General features: G+C 41.7%; 1 protein-coding gene across 11 annotated transcripts in view; it reads left to right on the forward strand.

Annotated features, from left to right (window-relative positions):
- kif1b (kinesin family member 1B) overlaps nt 1-21,447 on the forward strand; it is a 111,926-nt gene that overhangs the window by 60,060 nt on the left and 30,419 nt on the right. For 5 of the 11 annotated variants that reach the window (XM_035740647.2, XM_035740654.2, XM_035740650.2 and 2 more), the window contains 9 exons: nt 787-866; nt 1,433-1,539; nt 1,973-2,056; nt 2,301-2,493; nt 3,280-3,352; nt 17,183-17,285; nt 17,574-17,606; nt 17,866-18,014; nt 20,578-20,756. In XM_035740647.2, coding sequence (XP_035596540.1) covers nt 787-866; nt 1,433-1,539; nt 1,973-2,056; nt 2,301-2,493; nt 3,280-3,352; nt 17,183-17,285; nt 17,574-17,606; nt 17,866-18,014; nt 20,578-20,756 — 1,001 coding nt within the window. Of the gene's footprint in view, nt 1-786; nt 867-1,432; nt 1,540-1,972; nt 2,057-2,300; nt 2,494-3,279; nt 3,353-5,748; nt 10,210-17,182; nt 17,286-17,573; nt 17,607-17,865; nt 18,015-20,577; nt 20,757-21,447 lie in introns of those variants that run through there. The other 6 variants (XM_035740649.2, XM_035740655.2, XM_035740651.2 and 3 more) reach the window with 2 other exon arrangements.

Below are 21,447 nucleotides of genomic sequence, written 5' to 3' on the forward strand. Positions count from 1 at the left end.
AGATTAGATTAGTCATCTCTGCCACATCGGCTGTAACGAACGCGACTGCCCATTGAAGCAAATTTATTTGATATCAGAAAATCCCCTCTTATGACTTTGAAGCGCCCCTTTCTCCTAGCACTTTAAACCCTCCTTCACTGCTAGTTTTGTTTTCCTTCATTTCACTAATTTCTTTCCTCCGTCCACTTTCTCTCATTTTCACCTGCTGCCTCTCCATTGGTTAGCTTTTCGTAGAGAGGCCTTGTGAGGCCTTGTATGCTGACTTGCTTGCTAATGGGGTATTTTCCCCCAAGAAGGTTGGTGGCTCAGTGATGCTTACTGTAGCATTGATGTGTTTCTTAGTGGTGTCTATCAGACAAAGGTTCAAATAGTTGTCATTTTCTTTCAAAAACAAGCTCAATAACTACGCTTGATTGAGCTTGCCTGGCATAATGTACTGGGCCTAAAAGTGAAAATTCCTCACATCCAGCACTTCAGGCAGGCACAATCAAACGCATCAAAATGATTTGAAAGAAGTGAAGAAAAAAACTTTTGAGCCCAGGTCTGGTGTATATCGTGAAACTAGACTTTAGAACTCGTGAGTATGTTATTGACATTGCCTTGTTCATTCCACTTTCATAAAGGGGTATTAATGAATTCATTTGTATCAATCATGCAGATGTGAACTTAATATACCTATGAAATGTGATTTCCTGAATTTTTCTGATTCACACGTATTACTGATGCAAGTACTGTATGTGAACTGTGTCTTACTCTTGAACTCCACTCAACTCTCCGTCTCACTAGACCCCTCACCTGGTCAACCTGAACGAGGACCCACTGATGTCAGAATGTCTGCTGTATTACATCAAAGACGGGATCACAAGGTAACTCAGCGGAACACAGTAGGGAGAAGTTGCTCCATAGACACTGATCTTGGGTCACTTTTGCATTTTTCCCATCAATGGTTAAGGTGTTTGGGAGGCGAAGCTGATCCTAGGATAAACTTCACCCCGGAGCCAGAGGAGCACTGAAGCTTCACAGTGGAATGCTGTGTAGAAGCTACTGCAAAACATTTTAATCGAAGATTTTTTTAGTTCTCACATCTAACTTTTCCAGTCCCGTCCCTCCCCTATGTTTGGCATGAAAGGTGGCATGTCATCTGCCTTTGGTCACCAGCGTATTTGATTTGTCTCGAGTCAAATCGCTTACCTCTGGCTCTCCTTTCCCACACAGTAGTCTTCCTATAAAGTATAAAGTTACCTCAGTACCTGAGGTGACAATAATGAGTAACAGGAGCCTAGATGAAATGCCATGAAGCACCTCAGAGGAGGTAAAACCCTGTTATAAGCAAACATTTTAAGCCATAGCTTTTGGTTGTCACCTGCTAGTTAAAATGGTCGCCTGCTCTGACACTCAGTCACAAAATGTCCTCCCTCACTTGTGCCGACAGGGTGGGCCAGGCGGACACTGAGAGACGGCAGGACATCGTTCTGAGCGGAGCCCACATCAAAGAGGAGCACTGCATCTTCCGCAGCGAGCGGAACGCCAATGGAGACGGTGAGAGAAACCACGTTGGGCTTTGTCACTGTGAATCAGTGAAGCGTCGTGCTGCCAAGTGTCTGCATGGACTCAAGTGTGGCTGCATGAGGAGGTTTAGAAAATGTTTGTGGCCAGAAGATGGACATTACACCTCAGTTTCAGTAAATTCTTCTGGCAAATGATACTTCTGTATGTTTACAAATGGTTGTCTGATAAAATAAATAAACACCCTGGATCACTGAAGCACCTTGTAAAGAAGAGGCTGCCATTTCCTCACCAGGCCCAACCAATACCACTGTCAATATACTGTACCTATAATTTGTACCGCATTTGTCTTGTGTTGTATTTGTGTAGAATTTGGGCAGTCAGGCATTCATATTAGAAGCATTATTCAGATTTGTTGGTATAGGGATTAATACTGTTCCCTGTATTGATGTTTTTTTGTCTCCAGTGGTTGTCCTGATGGTGCCTTGTGAGGGATCGGAGACCTATGTCAACGGCAAGCGAGTTGGAGCGTCAGTGCAGCTTCGCTCAGGTGTGTATTCCCCACAGCTGCATATGCAGTTATATTTCATGAAGCGTTTTCAGGAATGTTCTCTTCATTTGCATGTCAATGTGAAGATCCTTCACTTTACATATTCTCCACTGATAGAAATAGACTGGAGAAGGTGTTGATGTGAATTGCTATTCAATGACAGGAATTCCTGAATCTCTTACTGCTTGGCTTTTGAGCTCAATGCCTGTTTTGTTTCGACCTTGCGCACTCCCTCTTGTCACAGGAAACCGTATCATCATGGGAAAGAACCACGTGTTTCGGTTCAACCATCCGGAGCAGGCGAGGGCCGAGAAGGAGGAGAAGGAGAAGGAGACCCCAACAGCAGAGACCCCAGTAGAGCCAGTGGACTGGACCTTTGCCCAAAGAGAGCTGCTGGAGAAGCAGGGCATTGACATGAAGCAAGAGATGGAGAAAAGGTATGTACAGGACCGAATACAGTCATGTTGATCTCATGGACTGTCAGTCCTGGCATACTTAGACTAAGCTATGACTTTGAGTGATTACGTTTCCCTAACTAGCCCCATCCCTTGTATTTGTACCAAACCACATGGCAGAACTGCCGTTGAGCTGAAACGCAGATACAGGATTGTGTCTTTAGAGGGGGGGGACTTTCAGAGGTGGATAGCTTCCGCTCACTGAGAGTTTGAGGCCTAAGGCGCAGTGGTTAAGGGCGCTGTACTGCAGCGCCAGCTGTGCCATCAGACTCCCTGGGTTCGCGCCCAGGCTCTGTCGTAACCGGCCGCGACCGGGAGGTCTGTGGGGCGACGCACAATTGGCCTAGTGTCGTCCGTGTTAGGGAGGGCTTGGTCGGTAGGGATGTCCTTGTCTCATCGCGCACCAGCGACTCCTGTGGCGGGCTGGGCGCAGTGCGCGCTAACCAAGGTTGCCAGGTGCACGGTGTACCTTCCGACACATTGGTGCGGCTGGCTTCCGGGTTGGATGCGCGCTGTGTTAAGAAGCAGTACGGCTGGCTGGGTTGTGTATCGGAGGACGCATGACTTTCAACCTTCGTCTCTCCCGAGCCCGTACGGGAGTTGTAGCGATGAGACAAGATGGTAGCTACTACAACAATTGGATACCACGAAATTGGGGAGAAAAAGGGCTAAAATTCAACAACAACAAAAAAGTTTGAGGTGGCGAAGCATGTTTTTGAATAATTGTGTATACAATAAGATTTAATTTGTGTGTTTCATTCATTCTAGATTGACTGAGATGGAGATCTTGTACAAAAAAGAGAAAGAGGAGGCGGACCAACTTCTGGAACAGCAGAGACTGGTAAGCCTTGAAACATTTAGCAAATTAACTTCTCTATAACCTGTAGATTAATTCATGTTTTTTTGTGGGGGGGCCACAAAATACCTGGTAGTTTTGTTTTTGTGTTGAGATTAAATTAAATGTGCTACAGGATACAACGTTATAGCATGGTTTTACTATAATAACCTTGTGGATAGTTCATTTTGATAGCTAGTTTTGTCATTCGACATTATTTTGCCCGCTTGCTCTGTTGAAGTCTGACTAGCACTAATTTCTCACTGCTGACACCTTTTGAGACACTTCTATTGTATGTGTGTGTGTGTGAGTGAAGGAGAGAAGCACTTACTTTTACTTAGCATGTCTGTTCCTCTTGCATGGGAGTGTGAATCCACTATCTGGTCTGAGATAGGGAAGAGCAAAGCCTTTGCCCCATGACTTCTGATTTCGACCAACTTGCTGAAACAATTTGATTCGGAGAGAATTATATTGCAAAGCATTTTTCCCTGTTCCAAATCTTATTATCTTATTTTCACTCCTGTGTCTTCTAGGTTTGAACTGAACCTTGCAAAACAGAATTTTTGTAAATTAATTGTTGGCTTTGTATTATTTTTTATTATGACCTCAATTCAAATGAATTGAATTAATCAAGTACCAACTCATTGGCTCAACAAAATTACAGTACAATTGCCAGTGATCTAGCTTTGGTAACGCTTTACTGCTTTTGCATGGTTCATGTTTTGTAGCATGTTTTCTTCACTTCCTTTCCCAGGCTAAGTTGCAGAGATATACAGTTAAACTGTTCAACGATGTGGCTACTGTGGAATGTCTTGGTTTAGACTTCTATTCTAGTTTTTTGCTGTTTTGTGTTGAGTTTCTATGCTCTTCAATGCAGTTGCTGATATGTACAATGCATTGTGATAACCAAGAGTCCTGCTGTAGTACTTTTTGAAGGCTAGCGACAATGTGGTTTCTCATTGACTTCTTTTGTCACTTCCTTATGCTAGCCTCACCTGTCTGTGCCTTTTGTAAAGCACACTGAGGACATAACTCAACTGAATTATCAGTGCTCGGGTTTTAATCAACGAATCACTAAGAATACTTTAATTCTCTGGTGGTTTGATGAGCATAACTACAAACGTATGATATTCAGACTCCTACTGCATACACGTATTTGTACACCTATTTCCAACCAATGTCTCTAGTCGCAGATACAGTCATCAACTTCCTGTTTTCTCTGGTTGTGATCTGTAATGTACTTTGTCTACCAAAATGAGAAACTGCATTTTCTTCCAACTAACGTCTTCCGTGAAGTGGATGCATTAACACTTAACCTCACTTCTGTCTGTCCTCTCTACTGGCTTTCCAATAAAACTGCAAGACTACTTTTGTCCTCTCAACCACTGCTAACACTAGAGCAACTCTAAAACCAACTCTAAATCTTCTTTCACGTGGACCTCGAATGAGGAAAGGCTACCAAAATGTGTCTGCCTTTTTTTGCATGCCTTTGTAGCATGTTTGGGATCCCGCTTTCAAGTGCCCATATCGTCAATTATGAAGAGGAAGTAGTACACAACAAATCAGATCAACACCTGTCCCCCTTTTTCTGTTCATATTCTGTATCTAATCATGATAGTCATGCTTTACGTTTACTTTTAATATCAATATGCAACATTGGGAATGATTTTGGCCTACCTGATCATACATGTTCCAAGTACCATTTTGTAGATAATGTATAAAATATTTCCCCATTTCAAAATATGAGAGCTCTCTGCAGAGGTTACTCCTGATGGTAACATCTGCAAAAGAGTGTTGTTCCAGCACTAGAACATGCATAGGAAAGTTACATCCAAGAAATAAGCAAAGCATTCTATATAAATCCATATAATTTTACACTAAAGAGCACAATTTTATAGGATTCTTCTGAATTCACTTATTAGCCTGAGGCCAGAACCAATGTGCAAACCAAGGTCTTAGATCTATAAAAAGAAAGTCAATGGAAGCCACTGTCAGTATTAGGTTTTTGTTTAAGCTGGTTTGTCCCTGAATTTGATGAATGATTTCTTCCTAGACTTATTTTTCTGGGCATGGAAAGTGCATGTCCTCCTCAATTTGTCATACATCTTGTATAATTATGATGTATGCGAAAGTTTGAGGGTGTTTTTAATCTGACCAAAAAGTATATTGTTTTACACTGAAAATGGTTAGAAAAACGTATGCAGATGTAGAAAATTAGTAATTATATAAATTTAAATCCTACCCAAAAACACCCCGTGGCAATAGAAGTTCCCATGTTGCATATTCATACTTGTATCCTTTCCTTTTTTTAAAAGCCATCCTTCCTCTTTTTGATTTCCCATTTTAATTTCTTCATTTTGTTGGGAACCTCTTTGGTTTGTTTCCTGTTTTGTTTTTTCAAGGATGGCGACTCTGATAGTGGCGATGACTCAGATAAGAGGTCTTGTGAGGAAAGCTGGAGACTGATCACCTCCCTGAGGGAAAAGCTGCCTCCTAGCAAGCTGCAGTCCATAGTCAGAAAGTGTGGCTTGCCCAGCAGTGGGAAGCGTCGGGAGCCTGTGAAAATGTACCAGGTTCCCCAGCACCGACGCATCACCAAGGATGCCAAGTGGGTCACCATCTCGGACCTGAAGATCCAGGCAGTGAAGGAGATCTGCTACGAGGTGGCCCTCAACGACTTCCGCCACACACGCCAGGAGATAGAGGCCCTGGCCATCGTCAAGATGAAGGAGCTGTGCGCCGCCTATGGCAAGAAGGACCCCAACGAGCGGGACTCGTGGCGGGCTGTGGCCAGGGACGTGTGGGACACGGTCGGGGTAGGCGACGAACGCATCGAGGATGTTCTCACCAACGGTAATGGGGGAAGAGGCGGAGGGGGAGCAGGTGTGGTGGCTGACCCCATGGATGACCTCAAGGTGCACATTGACAAGCTGGAGGACATTCTGCATGAGGTGAAGAAGCAGAACAACATGAAGGATGTGGAAATCCGTGCCCTCAGGAACAAGATGGTCAAGATGGAGAAAGTCCTGCCACTCATCACCCCAGAGTGTCAGACTTCCAGCCCGCCTACCACCAGCCCCCCTGCTAGCGCCCCCAGAACCCCTAGTCCTCGGGAGGGCCGACCCCTGGTGCAGGCCGAAGGGGAGGAGGGCGAACTGCAAACTGCGGGTGACGACTCCACCCTCCGCCGGGGCCATATGCGCTGGATGCGGCAGGAGCAGGTGCGCCTGAAGAGTCTCCAGCAGCAGGAGATCACCAAGCAGCTTCGCCGGCAGAGCGGCCCCCACCGCTTCATCCCGCCGGAGGACCGCAAGCTCCGCTTCCCGTTCCGAAGCAATCCCACGCACCGCAACTCCTGGAGTCCCGGCACCCACATCATCATCACCGACGAGCGGGTCATTGAGCTGAAGGTGCCAAAAGAGGCCTTTGAAGAGGAGGAGGGGGTGGGTCAGGTGCAGGCTGAGGAGGGGGGAGAGCCCGGAGAGAGAATAGCGACTCCTGTTATTCAAGCCACCTACCCCCAACAGCCGAGCCCCTCGCCGCAGCCACGCAGATGTAAAGACTTGGAGCAGGGCCCAAGCCAAGGCCAGGGCCAGAGACAAGGCCATAGAAACCACCAGCATCAGCAGTCCCATGAACGAAGCCGCAGCAACTCCTTCAACCACCGCCGAAATTCTGGTTCTATGGACCGCCGAAACAATGGTTCCATGGACCGCCGATCCTCCGGCTCCATGGAGTCCTTGCAGTACTCTGATAAGGGCAGGAAGCAGCAGCAGGCCTTCTACCAACCCCGGCACCACTACCAACACCAACAACCCCAACCACACCACCAACAGCCCTGCCACTACAACAGCATGCCCTATGGCGCCAACACCAACTTCACTAGTTACCAGAAATATCCACAAACTGACCAAGCCAACCATCAAAGCAATTTTCAGGCACCACCTCGAATGCGCAGGCAAATGTCTGCTCCTAATCTGAAGGATCTGAAGGCTAGCCGAGAGACGACAGTGTGAGATGGGGCTAGTGGGAATGAGGAATTCTGTACTTTGGTAGACAAACACATTACAGATCACAAAACCTCAGAATAATTGTCCACAGTGAGACAAACAGCTAGAACTGTTACTCTTTTTGCACTTGAACGGTGTGTTGGTTGATCCAAATTTCAATGGTATGTGTATAATGAAAGCACAATTGACCATTTCAATTGCATAATCTATCTATGCCCTTCCTCCTGTATCCGTTGTGCTGCACTGGTTGCTATTTCAACATATGCAAATGAGGAGAGCTGTTGTAAGGAATCAAAGCCAACACAAGATAATAGGACTTTTTGTGTCATCCATTTTAAATAATGATAAATCATCATACATTTTTTATTTGTTCAGACAAATGATTTTCATGGTTGATCATCTGCGTTTTACACTGTTTGCAGTTTTAGTTTTGGTTTATAATGAATGTTATTTTAGCTATTATGAAGATTAACCCTTGGCTAGGGGAAAACAGGGTTGTTTCTAAATCCTTAGTTCAAACCCTTTACCTTGGTGTCTACAAAGTGCCCAACATTTACAGTCAAACAGTATTTACTCTGTTCTTTACGAAACCCAACTCCAGGAAAAATAACAAACATTCTCACCCTTTTTATTTAATTTGGTACACTAACCAGATCTGCCAAGTGTACATTTACAATGTTTGTTATATCATTTCTGGACAGTAAGTGTTCTATCATAATTTACCATGTCACATTTGAAAGGTTTTTACATTGACCTGTTGTTATTATCGATATGGAAGTTAGCAGCTAATTAAGCTACACATCAAAGTGACTGTGTAATACAATATAATCTGTATGTCAATTAGATGATGCATTCATTGTGAATTAATTTACTGTGCACAACCAACACTTGACTGCCTTTTGAAAATGAATGAAGACTGATCGAATGGAATCAACGTGCCTTAATGATTCACTAACACGACATTAACATTGCTCTGCATTTACAATCTGGTATCAAAGACCTTCATTGCCTCGGTCTCCCTATAACTTTTTGATTCAGTTTTAACACTTGCCTACAGAACGCATACTAAATGAATACCTTAAATTGCCCTATACTTGTAACCACTAGTGCTGAAAATGTACCAAATTAACGAGATTGGGGAGACAATGCCTTATTATTCCTTTTGGCCACCATGAGTAAAACAATGTAAGCCTCTTGTCTTCATAGTTAGTGTAAATGAAAGGAAACAGGTATTTTTACTTAAGATATGCGACTGCCACCGTACATTGTATTTACAAAACTCAATTGCACTTCCTTAAGTCATGAAGAAGTTGTACTCTCAATCGTATTACAAAAAAGTGAGAGAATATGGACAGATCTGTCTTGTTTTCTTTTGTACTCTATTGTTTGAGATGTAGATGTTGATTTAATGAGATCTAGCGGAACATCATTCTGTTAAGACCAACTGCCACACATTGAGTTTAAAAGCTAGGGTCTTGCTTTTCCCATGGGATGTGTTCTATGTACAGTACTAAAACTGGTTGTGTCCCAAATGGCACTCTATTTCCTCCTTAGTGCACTACTTTTGATAATTGGAGTCTGTTCAAAAGTAGTGCACTATGTAGGGAATAGGGTGCCATTCGGTAAAGCGCCTGTGGATTCTGGGTAATGTATTAGATTGCCATTTATTTATTTCTGGTTCAGTGACTCAGATCCAGAAAATGCAGCTTCTTAGGGAGAGGATGTCCAACCAAGGGTTACCATGGTTTCAAAAGACTCACCCTCAACTTGGGAGTAACAGAAAGAATGAAAGTCTTTGCATATTGCATGTTTCAGGAGAAGCATCCATGTCCAATTTGGATTTGACTCGAACATGTGATTTCATAAATTCTACTGTTGTAAATACATGACACATTGAATGCCATTTCCATCTGTAAAGAATGGAATATGTACACATCTTGTTCGGTTTCCCACATTCCTCGTTCTTAAGGATTAGTTTAGCGATTAGAACACCGCCCTGAAACAATTTATCTGATACCATGCATTTATCTCTATCAATTACACTGTGTAAACGCTGTTGACAGACTTCAAATGAGATAATTATTGCCTCATGAGTTTGCCACTGATGCTGTTAGTCAACTCTTCACTTCTGAGTGATTTAAGTATTCTTATCTCCTATACCTTAATAGCTTACTTCGCTGCCTATCCCTGAAGAGAACCTTGTGATTTCCAAATGCAATGGCCAACACCGATCTCTAAATGACTTTCTTTAAAGAAAACATTTAATTCAGGATGCTTAGAGATTTGTGATATCCATTGGCCTATCTGAGCTACAGTATGTTATTGATAACTGTACATAACAGAATAATATAAAGTTCTCAAAATACTATTTACTCTACCTTTGTGTGTAACGCAAACCAAATGGCAAAAATCTATAGGACATTTTCTTCAACCGTTTGTTTTCTTTACATTTAAAAAGTGCTCTTGCTTCTATGACTATTTTGCATGCCTTCAAGTCAATGTTCCAATAAATAATGTTATTTAACGCATGCATCCGGTGCTGACAGCTTCTCAAAATATTACCTGGAGAGCTGGAAAAGTAGTCAATGAAATGGACAATGTACAGTTATATTGTTCTTTTTAAATATATGTTATGTTAGTGTCTGGTCAGTGTTGTTAGTCTATCTGAATATGATTATGAAGTGCCTCGATATGGCTGTGTATCAAGTTGTTGCCCCGTAAAAGGCTAGAACTTTGTGCAAAAAATATTGGAACTTCATTGTTCACAGGTTTTTATCAAGGATATAATACATATGTTTGTGTTGCTGGAGATCTATTTTCGAAGTATGACTGAAATAAAATGTTACAAATGCAGTTACAGATGCAGGCCTTTGCTTGGTGTTCAACTTGTTTACTTAAAATAATCTTACTGGTTTTCCCCCAAAAAAGCGATTGCTTGGTGTTCAACTAGTTTACTTAAATTAATCTTACTGGTTTTCCCAAAAAAAATCTAACATTTCTCAAAGGCCAAGCAGCCTCGTGTGAATTGATATTGAACATTTGGCTGTACGTTAAATAAGATCTGAGGGAGGGATCTCATGATACTCCGTATCAGCATACTATTAAGTATCATGGCATGAAAACAAAGCATGAAGAGGATTGAAATTGCTGAGGAATACAGTTGTACTGTTGGAAACAAGCAGCCTGGGGTTGTCATCCACACACAAGCTAGGTTTCCATCCAATTTGCGACAGATTCTCATGTGAATATTCTAAAATCAGTATAAACAAAATATGATATTTTTTTTCCCACCAAACAGACTTGTTGCCGAAACAAATCTGTGCGTGATTTAAGTATTGCCCACAAAATGTACTTTCTCGCTTAAATGTACATGTGCCGATTTAAAAATTCAATGCATTTTCAACTGATCGTTTTGTTGCAAACTGTTGAGTTAAATAGCAAATGTGCCTACTCTGATTTTGGTAAGTGCGCTCCAGCTACAGTTCGCAGTGTGAGTAGGCTGTGCCGCCAGGTATGCTAGTCTACATGATGAGATTATTATGGATACGAGCGAGAATATTTGTATTTGTCAAACGATAGACAAGCATCCATAATCATTTCACCAGAATAAGACCCTCTATTTATTTGGAAAACTGCACTTTCACCACCCTGTGCAGTTCATTATTGATTTAATCTGTAGCCTAATAAACTGCATGTTTTCCGGATTTGTAGTGGGAAGACCACACACAATATCATCGCGTGACACCAAGTTCACTTAGATATGAGGGTTGTTCTATCAATATTTGCGCATAAAGGCGTTTCCACCTCCATTTCTCACATATGACCTTTTACCGACGCGAAAAGATCCCACCATGTCGAACGAACAAATGATCTGACAGTATTTATAAAATTGTTCCCGAAACTTCCAGTTTCCACAACAGCTGTTGTGATTTTATTTTGTACGGTATGACTTTACTTGCATAAAAACTGTGGATGAAACCGTGGTTACTGTTATATAAAGCACATTCTATATGACCATATACTACTGTACGTTCCGTCTTGTTTGTGTTTTCGAGTATCAGAAAAACATTTAGCTTAATTAATCTAATGACCTCGGTAGTTCATAAATGAATGTCCACAACAGTTATCCATTTCTTGAACGATATGGTTAATTGACCCAGAACTCACACAGGCTACTGTTAAGACGTAGTTTACGCCAAATAAATCAACAACCAGTATCTTACCTCACTGCATTGTAAGAGTAGAGTAGTCATGATTTAGGCATACACAGTTCAGGCTCCAGTACTTGAATTGATGAAGGCTGATTTAAAAATATTTTTAAAAATGTTACTGTGGTTTATGTTTAGAATTCGAATTACATAGCATGATACATCACACAAAGGACTATAAATTGTCTTCATAATTAGAATACTACGTGTTAGCCATGCCCTGCTATTGCCACAAAATAGTGCTTTTTGGTTTGTTTTTACAAAATACACTAACTAGGTGCAGTCTAAAATAATGATATTCAAAAAAGTTTTTCCCAAAGAAAGTGAATTCATTCTATTAGACCTGAGGATAGTAATTGTTGCTTCAAACTTTAAGAAATTTACCTTTTAAACACCTTTAACTTGTGGTTTTCCAGGTGTTAACGGAAGTGAGAAATTTAGGTTTTTCACTTTAATCATTTTTATGTGATTGATATACTTTGAACATACCATCACCACATTTCCATCTTAACATACTGAACACCTTGACAGATAGTGTATTTAAAAAGTCTGATTTTTCATATGAAATCTTAGCATATCATACCTGCAATATAAGATTGAAGGGGGGATATAGTACATCCAAATAAGAGTAGTTTCCTGTTAAAGGTTTTAGAATTACTTGTATTACCAATTATATTTAAAAGTATTATCTTAATTGGAGAGACATTTTTTGTCTTTGTGTAGGTGGACTCAACATGGATAAAGATAATCTTTGAGACCCAAATGGCACCCTATTCCCTGTATAGTAGGGCTGGGATGATACATTTTTTGGGGGGGGGGGTGGTTCAGCTTTAATATTGCAGATAGAATGTGGCTTCCATCAATGTAATTGTCTGCATCATTTCCAATCCCCCATATATCATTTTTGGTAAATATATATACAGTACCAGTTAAAAGTTTGGGCACACCTACTCATTCAAGGGTTTTTCTTTATTTTCTACATTGTGTAATAATGAAGACCTTACAACTATGAAATGACATATGGAATCATGTAGTAACCAAAAAAAGTGTTAAACAAATGAAAATATATCTGAGATTTTTCAAAGTAGCCAACCTTTGCCTGAATGACAGCTTTGCACACTCTAGGCATTCTCTCAACCAGCCTCAACTGGAATGCTTTTCCAAAAGTCTTGAAGGAGTTTCCAAATATGCTGAGCAATTGTGGGCTGCTTTTCCTTCACACTGCGGTCCAACTCATCCAAAACCTCCTCTATTTGGTTGAGGTTGGTTGTTTGTGGAGGCCAGGTCATCTGATCCAGCACTCCATCTCTCCCCTTCTATAGAAATAGCCCTTACAATGCCTGGAGGGGTTTTGGGTCATTGTCCTCTTGAAAAACAGATGATAGTCCCACTAAGCGCAAACCAGATGGAATGGCGTATCGCTGCAGAATGCTGTGGTAGCCATGCTGGTTAAGTGTGCCTTGAATTCTAAATAAAGCACAGACAGTGTCACCAGCAACGCACCATCACACCTCCTCCTTCATGCTTCACAGTAGGAACCACACAAGCATCCGTTCACCTACTGTGTCTCACAAAGACATGACTGTTGGAACCAACAAATCTCAAATTTGGACTCATCAGACCAAAGGAGGTATTTCTATCGGTTACTTGAACTCTGTGAAGCATTTATTTGGGCTGAAATTTCAGAAGCTCGTAACTCAAATGAACTTATCCTCTGCAGCAGCGGTAACTCTGGGTCTTCCTTTCCTGTGGCGGTCCTCATGAGAGCCAGTTTCATCATGGTGCTTGATGGTTTTTGCGACTGCACATGAAGAAACTTTAAAAGTTCTTGACATTTTCCAGATTGACTGACCTTCAAGTCTTAAAGTAATGGACTGTCATTTCTCTTTGCTTATTTGAGATGTTCTTGCCATACTATGAACTTGGTCTTTTACCAAATAGGGCTATCTTCTGTATACCCTCCCTATTTTGTCACAACACAACTAATTGGCTCAAATGCATTAAGAAGGAAAGAAATTCCACAAATGAACTTTTAAATAGGCACACCTGCTAATTGAAATTCATTCCAGGTGTCTACCTCATGAAGCTGGTTGAGAGAATGCAAAGAGTGTGCAAAGCTGTCAAGGCAATGGGTAGCTACTTTGAAGAATCTCAAATGCATAAAATATATTTGGATTTGTACAACACTTTTTTTATAGTTACTACATGATTCCATGTGTTATTTCATAGTTTTAATGTCTTCTATTCTACAATGTAGAAAATAGTAGAACATTTAATTAAAACCCTTGAATGAGTAGGTACATACATACATGCTGTAGCACGCAAAATATTACGTATTTTATTTATTTTATTTCACCTTTATTTAACCAGGTAGGCAAGTTGAGAACAAGTTCTCATTTACAATTGCGACCTGGCCAAGATAAAGCAAAGCAGTTCGACATACAACGACACAGAGTTACACATGGAGTAAAACAAACATACAGTCAATAATACAGTATAAACAAGTCTATATACAATGTGAGCAAATGATGTGAGAAGGGAGGTAAAGGCAAAAAAGGCCATGGTGGCAAAGTAAATACAATATAGCAAGTAAAACACTGGAATGGTAGTTTTGCAATGGAATAATGTGCAAAGTAGAAATAAAAATAATGGGGTGCAAAGGAGCAAAATAAATTAATTAAATACAGTAGGGAAAGAGGTACAGTGCCTTGCGAAAGTATTCGGCCCCCTTGAACTTTGCGACCTATTGCCACATTTCAGGCTTCAAACATAAAGATATAAAACTATTTTTTTGTGAAGAATCAACAAGTGGGACACAATCATGAAGTGGAACGACATTTATTGGATATTTAACTTTTTTAACAAATCAAAAATCGAAAAATTGGGCGTGCAAAATTATTCAGCCCCCTTAAGTTAATACTTTGTAGCGCCACCTTTTGCTGAGATTACAGCTGTAAGTCGCTTGGGCTATGTCTCTATCAGTTTTGCATATCGAGAGACTGAATTTTTTTCCATTCCTCCTTGCAAAACAGCTCGAGCTCAGTGAGGTTGGATGGAGAGCATTTGTGAACAGCAGTTTTCAGTTCTTTCCACAGATTCTCGATTGGATTCAGGTCTGGACTTTGACTTGGCCATTCTAACACCTGGATATGTTTATTTTTTAACCATTCCATTGTAGATTTTGCTTTATTTTTTGGATCATTGTCTTGTTGGAAGACAAATCTCCGTCCCAGTCTCAGGTCTTTTGCAGACTCCATCAGGTTTTCTTCCAGAATGGTCCTGTATTTGGCTCCATCCATCTTCCCATCAATTTTAACCATCTTCCCTGTCCCTGTTGAAGAAAAGCAGGCCCAAACCATGATGCTGCCACCACCATGTTTGACAGTGGGGATGATTTGTTCAGGGTGATGAGCTGTGTTGCTTTTACGCCAAACATAACGTTTGCATTGTTGCCAAAAAGTTCAATTTTGGTTTCATCTGACCAGAGCACCTTCTTCCACATGTTTGGTGTGTCTCCCAGGTGGCTTGTGGCAAACTTTAAACAACACTTTTTATGGATATCTTTAAGAAATGGCTTTCTTCTTGCCACTCTTCCATAAAGGCCAGATTTGTGCAATATACGACTGATTGTTGTCCTATGGACAGAGTCTCCCACCTCAGCTGTAGATCTCTGCAGTTCATCCAGAGTGATCATGGGCCTCTTGGCTGCATCTCTGATCAGTCTTCTCCTTGTATGAGCTGAAAGTTTAGAGGGACGGCCAGGTCTTGGTAGATTTGCAGTGGTCTGATACTCCTTCCATTTCAATATTATCGCTTGCACAGTGCTCCTTGGGATGTTTAAAAGCTTGGGAAATCTTTTTTGTATCCAAATCCAGCTTTAAACTTCTTCACAACAGTATCTCGGACCTGCCTGGTGTGTTCCTTGTTCTTCATGATGCTCTCTGCGCTTTTAACGGACCTCTGAGACTATCACAGTGCAGGTGCATTTATACGGAGACTTGATTACACACAGGTGGATTGTATTTATCATCATTAGTCATTTAGGTCAACATTGGATCATTCAGAGATCCTCACTGAACTTCTGGAGAGAGTTTGCTGCACTGAAAGTAAAGGGGCTGAATAATTTTGCACGCCCAATTTTTCCGTTTTTGATTTGTTAAAAAGTTTGAAATATCCAATAAATGTCGTTCCACTTCATGATTGTGTCCCACTTGTTGTTGATTCTTCACAAAAAAATACAGTTTTATATCTCTATGTTTGAAGCCTGAAATGCGGCAAAAGGTCGCAAAGTTCAAGGGGGCCGAATACTTTCGCAAGGCACTGTAGTTGTTTGGGCTAAATTATAGGTGGGCTATGTACAGGTGCAGTAATCTGTGAGCTGCGCTGACAGTTGGTGCTTAAAGCTAGTGAGGGAGATGAGTGTTTCCAGTTTCAGAGATTTTTGTAGTTCGTTCCAGTCATTGGCAGCAGAGAACTGGAAGGAGAGGCGGCCAAAGAAAGAATTGGTTTTGGGGGTGACTAGAGAGATATACCTGCTGGAGCGTGTGCTTCAGGTGGGAGATGCTATGGTGACCAGCGAGCTACGGGGGGTCTTGTAGATGACATGGAGCCAGTGGGTTTGGCGACGAGTATGAAGCGAGGGCCAGCCAACGAGACCGTACAGGTCGCAATGGTGGGTAGTATATGGGGCTTTGGTGACAAAACGGATTGCACTGTGATAGACTGCATCCAATTTGTTGAGTAGGGTATTGGAGGCTATTTTGTAAATGACATTGCCAAAGTCGAGGATTGGTAGGATGGTCAGTTTTACAAGGTTATGTTTGGCAGCATGAGTGAAGGATGCTTTGTTGCGAAATAGGAAACCAATTCTAGAGCTGGTTTTTAAAGGACTAAAGAGTTTGGTCTTCATGTTTTCATTACAGTATAACATCCAACATTGAGTCTGTGTCTGCCTATTGGTGGGTAGTGCAGAGGGTGTGTGTGTGTGATATGAAAGGCGACATTGTTCCCCAGAAGACACTGAACAAAAAGCATGATGTCATCGGGACAACTGTCTCCTGCATGAACGACACCCCTCATTGGATGACATTAGGCACCGTTTCAACCAACCTCTCCAAACTACCAACCTCTTAGATACTTTAATGAATCAGTTTGAGTGTAAAATGAATGTTCTTTCAATTGTCACTTTGTGTTAGCATTACAGTTGCTAGGTTAGACGATGAAATGGTTATGAATATGAAATGTATCTCATGAAAATCGACGGTGTGACTCAAGCTTACCCCTCTCATCCCTTTTCCCCATTAGCCTGGTTCACACGAAGGGCTAAACCAAGCAGACAAGGACCGAGCTGGCCTGGTTGGGTATCAACCATAGTTGCTGGAAAATATAATGCGAAAAGGAAACATTTGAGCCAGCATAATTTGTTTGGTCCTATAGGGTGAATCGGGCAACCATCTGTCTTGATCCCCGCAAGACATGCTAGCTCTGTCATGGTTGTGGTGTTGTTGTCAATGATGGTGGTGGGGGTTTGGCCCACCTTCTGTCCTCCCTTCCTGTCTGTCCATTGGCTGACGGGCGGTGTCCGTTCTCTCCTCTCTGCCCTCTGCCGTACTGTGCAGGTCTATGAGAGCAAGTTGCAGGAACTTCAGAAACAGGTGGAGACCTGTTCACTGGCTGTGGAAACACCCGATGAAGAGGAAGATGAAGAGGAGGAAGAGGAGGGTGCGTTCTTCTTTCAATCATGGAATAGAACAAGGAATAGAATTTCGCTACTGTTCATGAACCAGGGACCATATTCATCAAGCATCTCAGAGTAGGAGTGCTGATCTAGCAAGAGGTCTCTCCTGTCCATGTGATTTTGTGCATTTGAACTCTGAGATTCTTCATGAATACAGGCCCAAAAAGCCATTTAAATGAGTTAAATTTAACTTTTCTAATGTGGCCCTGTACTGCACCTGTGTGTGTTCTTTTCATGAGCAAAATGTGTGTTGTCATGTTGACTGCCCATAGAAATCACCCACTCATCAGAAAAGATTGATCAAGGTAACTGAACTCCAAGTAAAACAGTCTTTTGACTAATGATGAAACATTCCAGTCTTCCTAACCAGCACAACCACATACATTTACTAGTGTCCAAAACAACCCCCCAACATTGAACCCATGAACAATACTTAACGTGTGTGTGTGTGCGTGTGTACGTAGAGTTGTGTGTGTCTGTGTGTGTGCATGTCTCTGTGTGTGTGTCTCTTGTGTAGACTTGAATATATTTGCCACTCTTTGACAATATCCCCGATCCCTGCAGTGCCCTGGACACAGCATGAGTTTGAGCTAGCGCAGTGGGCCTTCAGAAAATGGCGGTACCATCAGTTCACCTCGCTCCGCGACCAGCTGTGGGGCAATGCGGTCTACCTAAAGGAGGCCAACGCCATCAGTGTCGAACTAAAGAAGAAGGTAACTATTGTCACAGTATACACTCCAATTCAGTTTAAAAACCCTATTTAAACTCTTAATAATAATATTGAATATTGAGAAATATTATTATATTCTGAACAAAATTCTATCAAATTTGGTCCGGTTCCTGAAACGCATGTCCATTGGTGTTGGGAGATGTTCGCATACACACCTAGTTTCAAAATATCTGAGGCAATGGCTGCATAGCAATAGTTTTAAGTAGCTTCTTCTCCCTGTCTCCTCTCTATGTACTCTGCATTTATGTGAAAACGCAGGATAGGTGAAAGTGGTAGATGAGTGCTGATCCGCTGAGCACAATGTCAATGTACACCATAGAAATAGAATTACTAGAATGGGAATCCCAATTCAAGTCAATGTCATATTTACAGTACCAGTCAAGTTTGGACACACCTACCCATTCAGGGGGATTTCTACATTGTAGAATAATAGTGAAGACATCAAAACTATGAAATAACACAGAATAATGTAGTAACCAAAAAAGGGTTAAACAAATCAAAATACATTTTAGATTCTTCGAAGTAGCCACCCTTTTCTTTGTTACAGCTTTGCACACTCTTGGCATTCTCTCAACCAGCTTCACCTGGAATGCTTTTCTAACCGTCTTGAAGGAGTTCCCACATATGCTGAGCACTTGTTGGCTGATTTTCCTTCACTCTGCGTCCAACTCATCCCAAACCGTCTCAATTAGGTTGAGGTCGGACGATTGTGGAGGCCAGGTCATCCAATGCAGCACTTCTTGGTCAAATAGCCCTTACACAGCCTGGAGGTGTGTTTTGGGTCATTGTCCTGTTGGAAAAACAAATGATTGTCCCACTAAGCGTAAACCAGATGGATGGAGTATCGCTGCAGAATGCTGTGGTAGCCATGCTGGTTAAGTGTCCCTTTAATTCTAAATAAAGCACAGACGGTGTCACCAGCAAAGCACACCATCACACCACCACCTCCATGCTTCACGGTGGGAACCACACATGCAGAGATCATCCGTTCACCTACTCTCAGTCTCACATAGACACGGCGGTTAGAACAAAAAATCTCACATTTGGACTCATCAGACCAAAAGCCAGATTTCCACTGGTCTAATATCCATTGCTCGTGTTTCTTGGCCCAAGCAAGTCGTCTTCTTATTGGTGTCCTTTAGTAGTGGTTACTTTGCAGCAATTCGACCATGAAGGCATGATTAACGCAGTCTCCTTTGAACAGTTGATGTTGTCTGTTGTTTTAACTCTGATGCATTTATTTGGTACACAATCTGAGGTGCAGTTAACTCTAATGAACTTATTCTCCGCAGCAGAGGTAACTCTGGGTCTTCCTTTCCTGTGGAGGTCCTCATGAGAGCCATTTTCATCATCGCACTTGATAGTTTTTGCAACTGCATTTGAATATTCTTTCAAAGTTCTTGACATTTTCTGGATTGACTGACCTTCATGCCTTAAAGTAATGATGGACTGTAATTTATCTTTGCTTATTTGAGCTGTTCTTGCCATAATATGGACTTGGTATTTTACCAAATAGGGCTATCTTCTGTATACCAACCCTACCTTGTCACAACACAACCGATTGGCTCAAACACATTAAGAAGGAAAGAAATTCCACAAATTAACAAGGAACACCTGTTAATTTAAATGCATTCCAGGTGACTTCCTGATGAAGCTGGTTGAGAGAATGCCAAGCGTGTGCAAAGCTGTCAAGGCAAAGGGTGGCTACTTTGAAGAATCTCAAATATAAATTAATAAATTTTGATAACACTTTTTTGGTTACTACATCATTCCATATGTGTTATTTCATGGTGTTGATATCTTCACTATTATTATACAATGTATAACATTTTATAAAGATTGAAAAACTCTTGAATGAGTAGGTGTTCTAAAACTTGTGACTGGTACTGTACATGAGATGATGTCACAGGGAAGGACATCACAATGTTTCAAATTACTCACGTTTTATGAGTATCAATCAATCGCAACAATACATTCCATGAAGAGGATAGGAGGAGAAAATGCTGAACACAACCCTTCAAATTATGGATGTTGATCTTTGAGATGGTATGCGCCCCAAATGGACCCTATTCCTTTTATCGTGCACTACTGTTGACCAGAGCTCCCTGGTCAAAAGAAAAGCACAATAAAAGGAAATAGGGTGCCAGTTGGGACGCAAATATGGAATCTGAGAAGCCTGCGGTCACCGTACTGTTGCCGGTCTGTATAGCGAGTCCCAAATGGCTCCTTACATAGTGCACTACTTTTGACCCCTAGTAGTGAACTATATAGGGAAGTGGGTACCATTTGGGGGGGGGACACATGGTCTTCCTGATCTAGAGGAGCTTGTGATTTCCATTCTGAGTATAGACATGTCAGGTTGTAGGAGCAGGCTCGTGGAGGGGAAAGGACTTTCAGGTTTCCTACTGCTCTTTATTTATCACAAGCTTCTACTCTCCTATTATTTATGCCCTTTGGCATTCTTTTCTTGAACATATTACCTCAGGCAGGACTCCACCCCCTCCTTCCTTTTTGACCTCTCCTTCTCCACCTCGCCCATCTTTCAGGTGCAGTTCCAGTTCGTATTGCTGACGGACACCCTGTACTCACCACTTCCCCCGGAGCTTTCGCCCCCCGAGCTGGAGAAGGAGCGCGACTCACGCCCGTTCCCCCGCACCGTGGTGGCTGTTGAGATACAGGACCTGAAGAATGGCGCCACGCACTACTGGTCCCTGGAGAAGCTTAAGTAAGACCCTGGGTCATGTTCATTAGGGCACACTGTAGCAAAATCGTTTTGCAACAGAAAATTAAAATGAGTGTTTCTTATTGGGCAATTCTAGGTAGTCTCTCCATTTTCTTCCATTTAGTCCCTAATGAACACAAACAACCCTGGTCTCCTAAAGTAGTAAATTATTTGATTCTGGGGTCAATCCTGGGTCAGCTACAGTCATTTTAGCAAAGGGGGTTGAAATTCAGTTTAAAAACTGGAAATTGCCCATTACTTTGGATGTTAAGATGATCAATTACACAGGTTTCAATTCACTTTCCTGCATTGAGTTGATTTGGATTCATATGATATTGCCACAGCTTACCTTGATTTTCATGCCCACTTATGATATCCGTGATGCCATCCCTCTTTGCATTCTTAAGGGAGGTGTATGGTAAAGGGTACAGGGCCTATATTCACAACGCTCGCTGATCTAGGATCAAGTCACACCTGTCCATATACTATTCATTGGTATCTAAAACGCAAAAGTGATCCTAGATCAGCACTCCAGTTATATTGGTGCTGTATCTGATAAACTAAAGTGTATGTGCATTGATTTTAACCTGACTCAATTGATCTCAAAACCCACGATTATAAATGTGAAAATAACCCCCATAATGTTTTTGCATATGGAATTAGTTTTTGCATTTGTCAGAGATCATTGTCCCAT

This window comes from Oncorhynchus keta, chromosome 28 (genome assembly GCF_023373465.1).
Source record: "Oncorhynchus keta strain PuntledgeMale-10-30-2019 chromosome 28, Oket_V2, whole genome shotgun sequence".
Taxonomy (NCBI): Eukaryota; Metazoa; Chordata; class Actinopteri; order Salmoniformes; family Salmonidae; genus Oncorhynchus; species Oncorhynchus keta.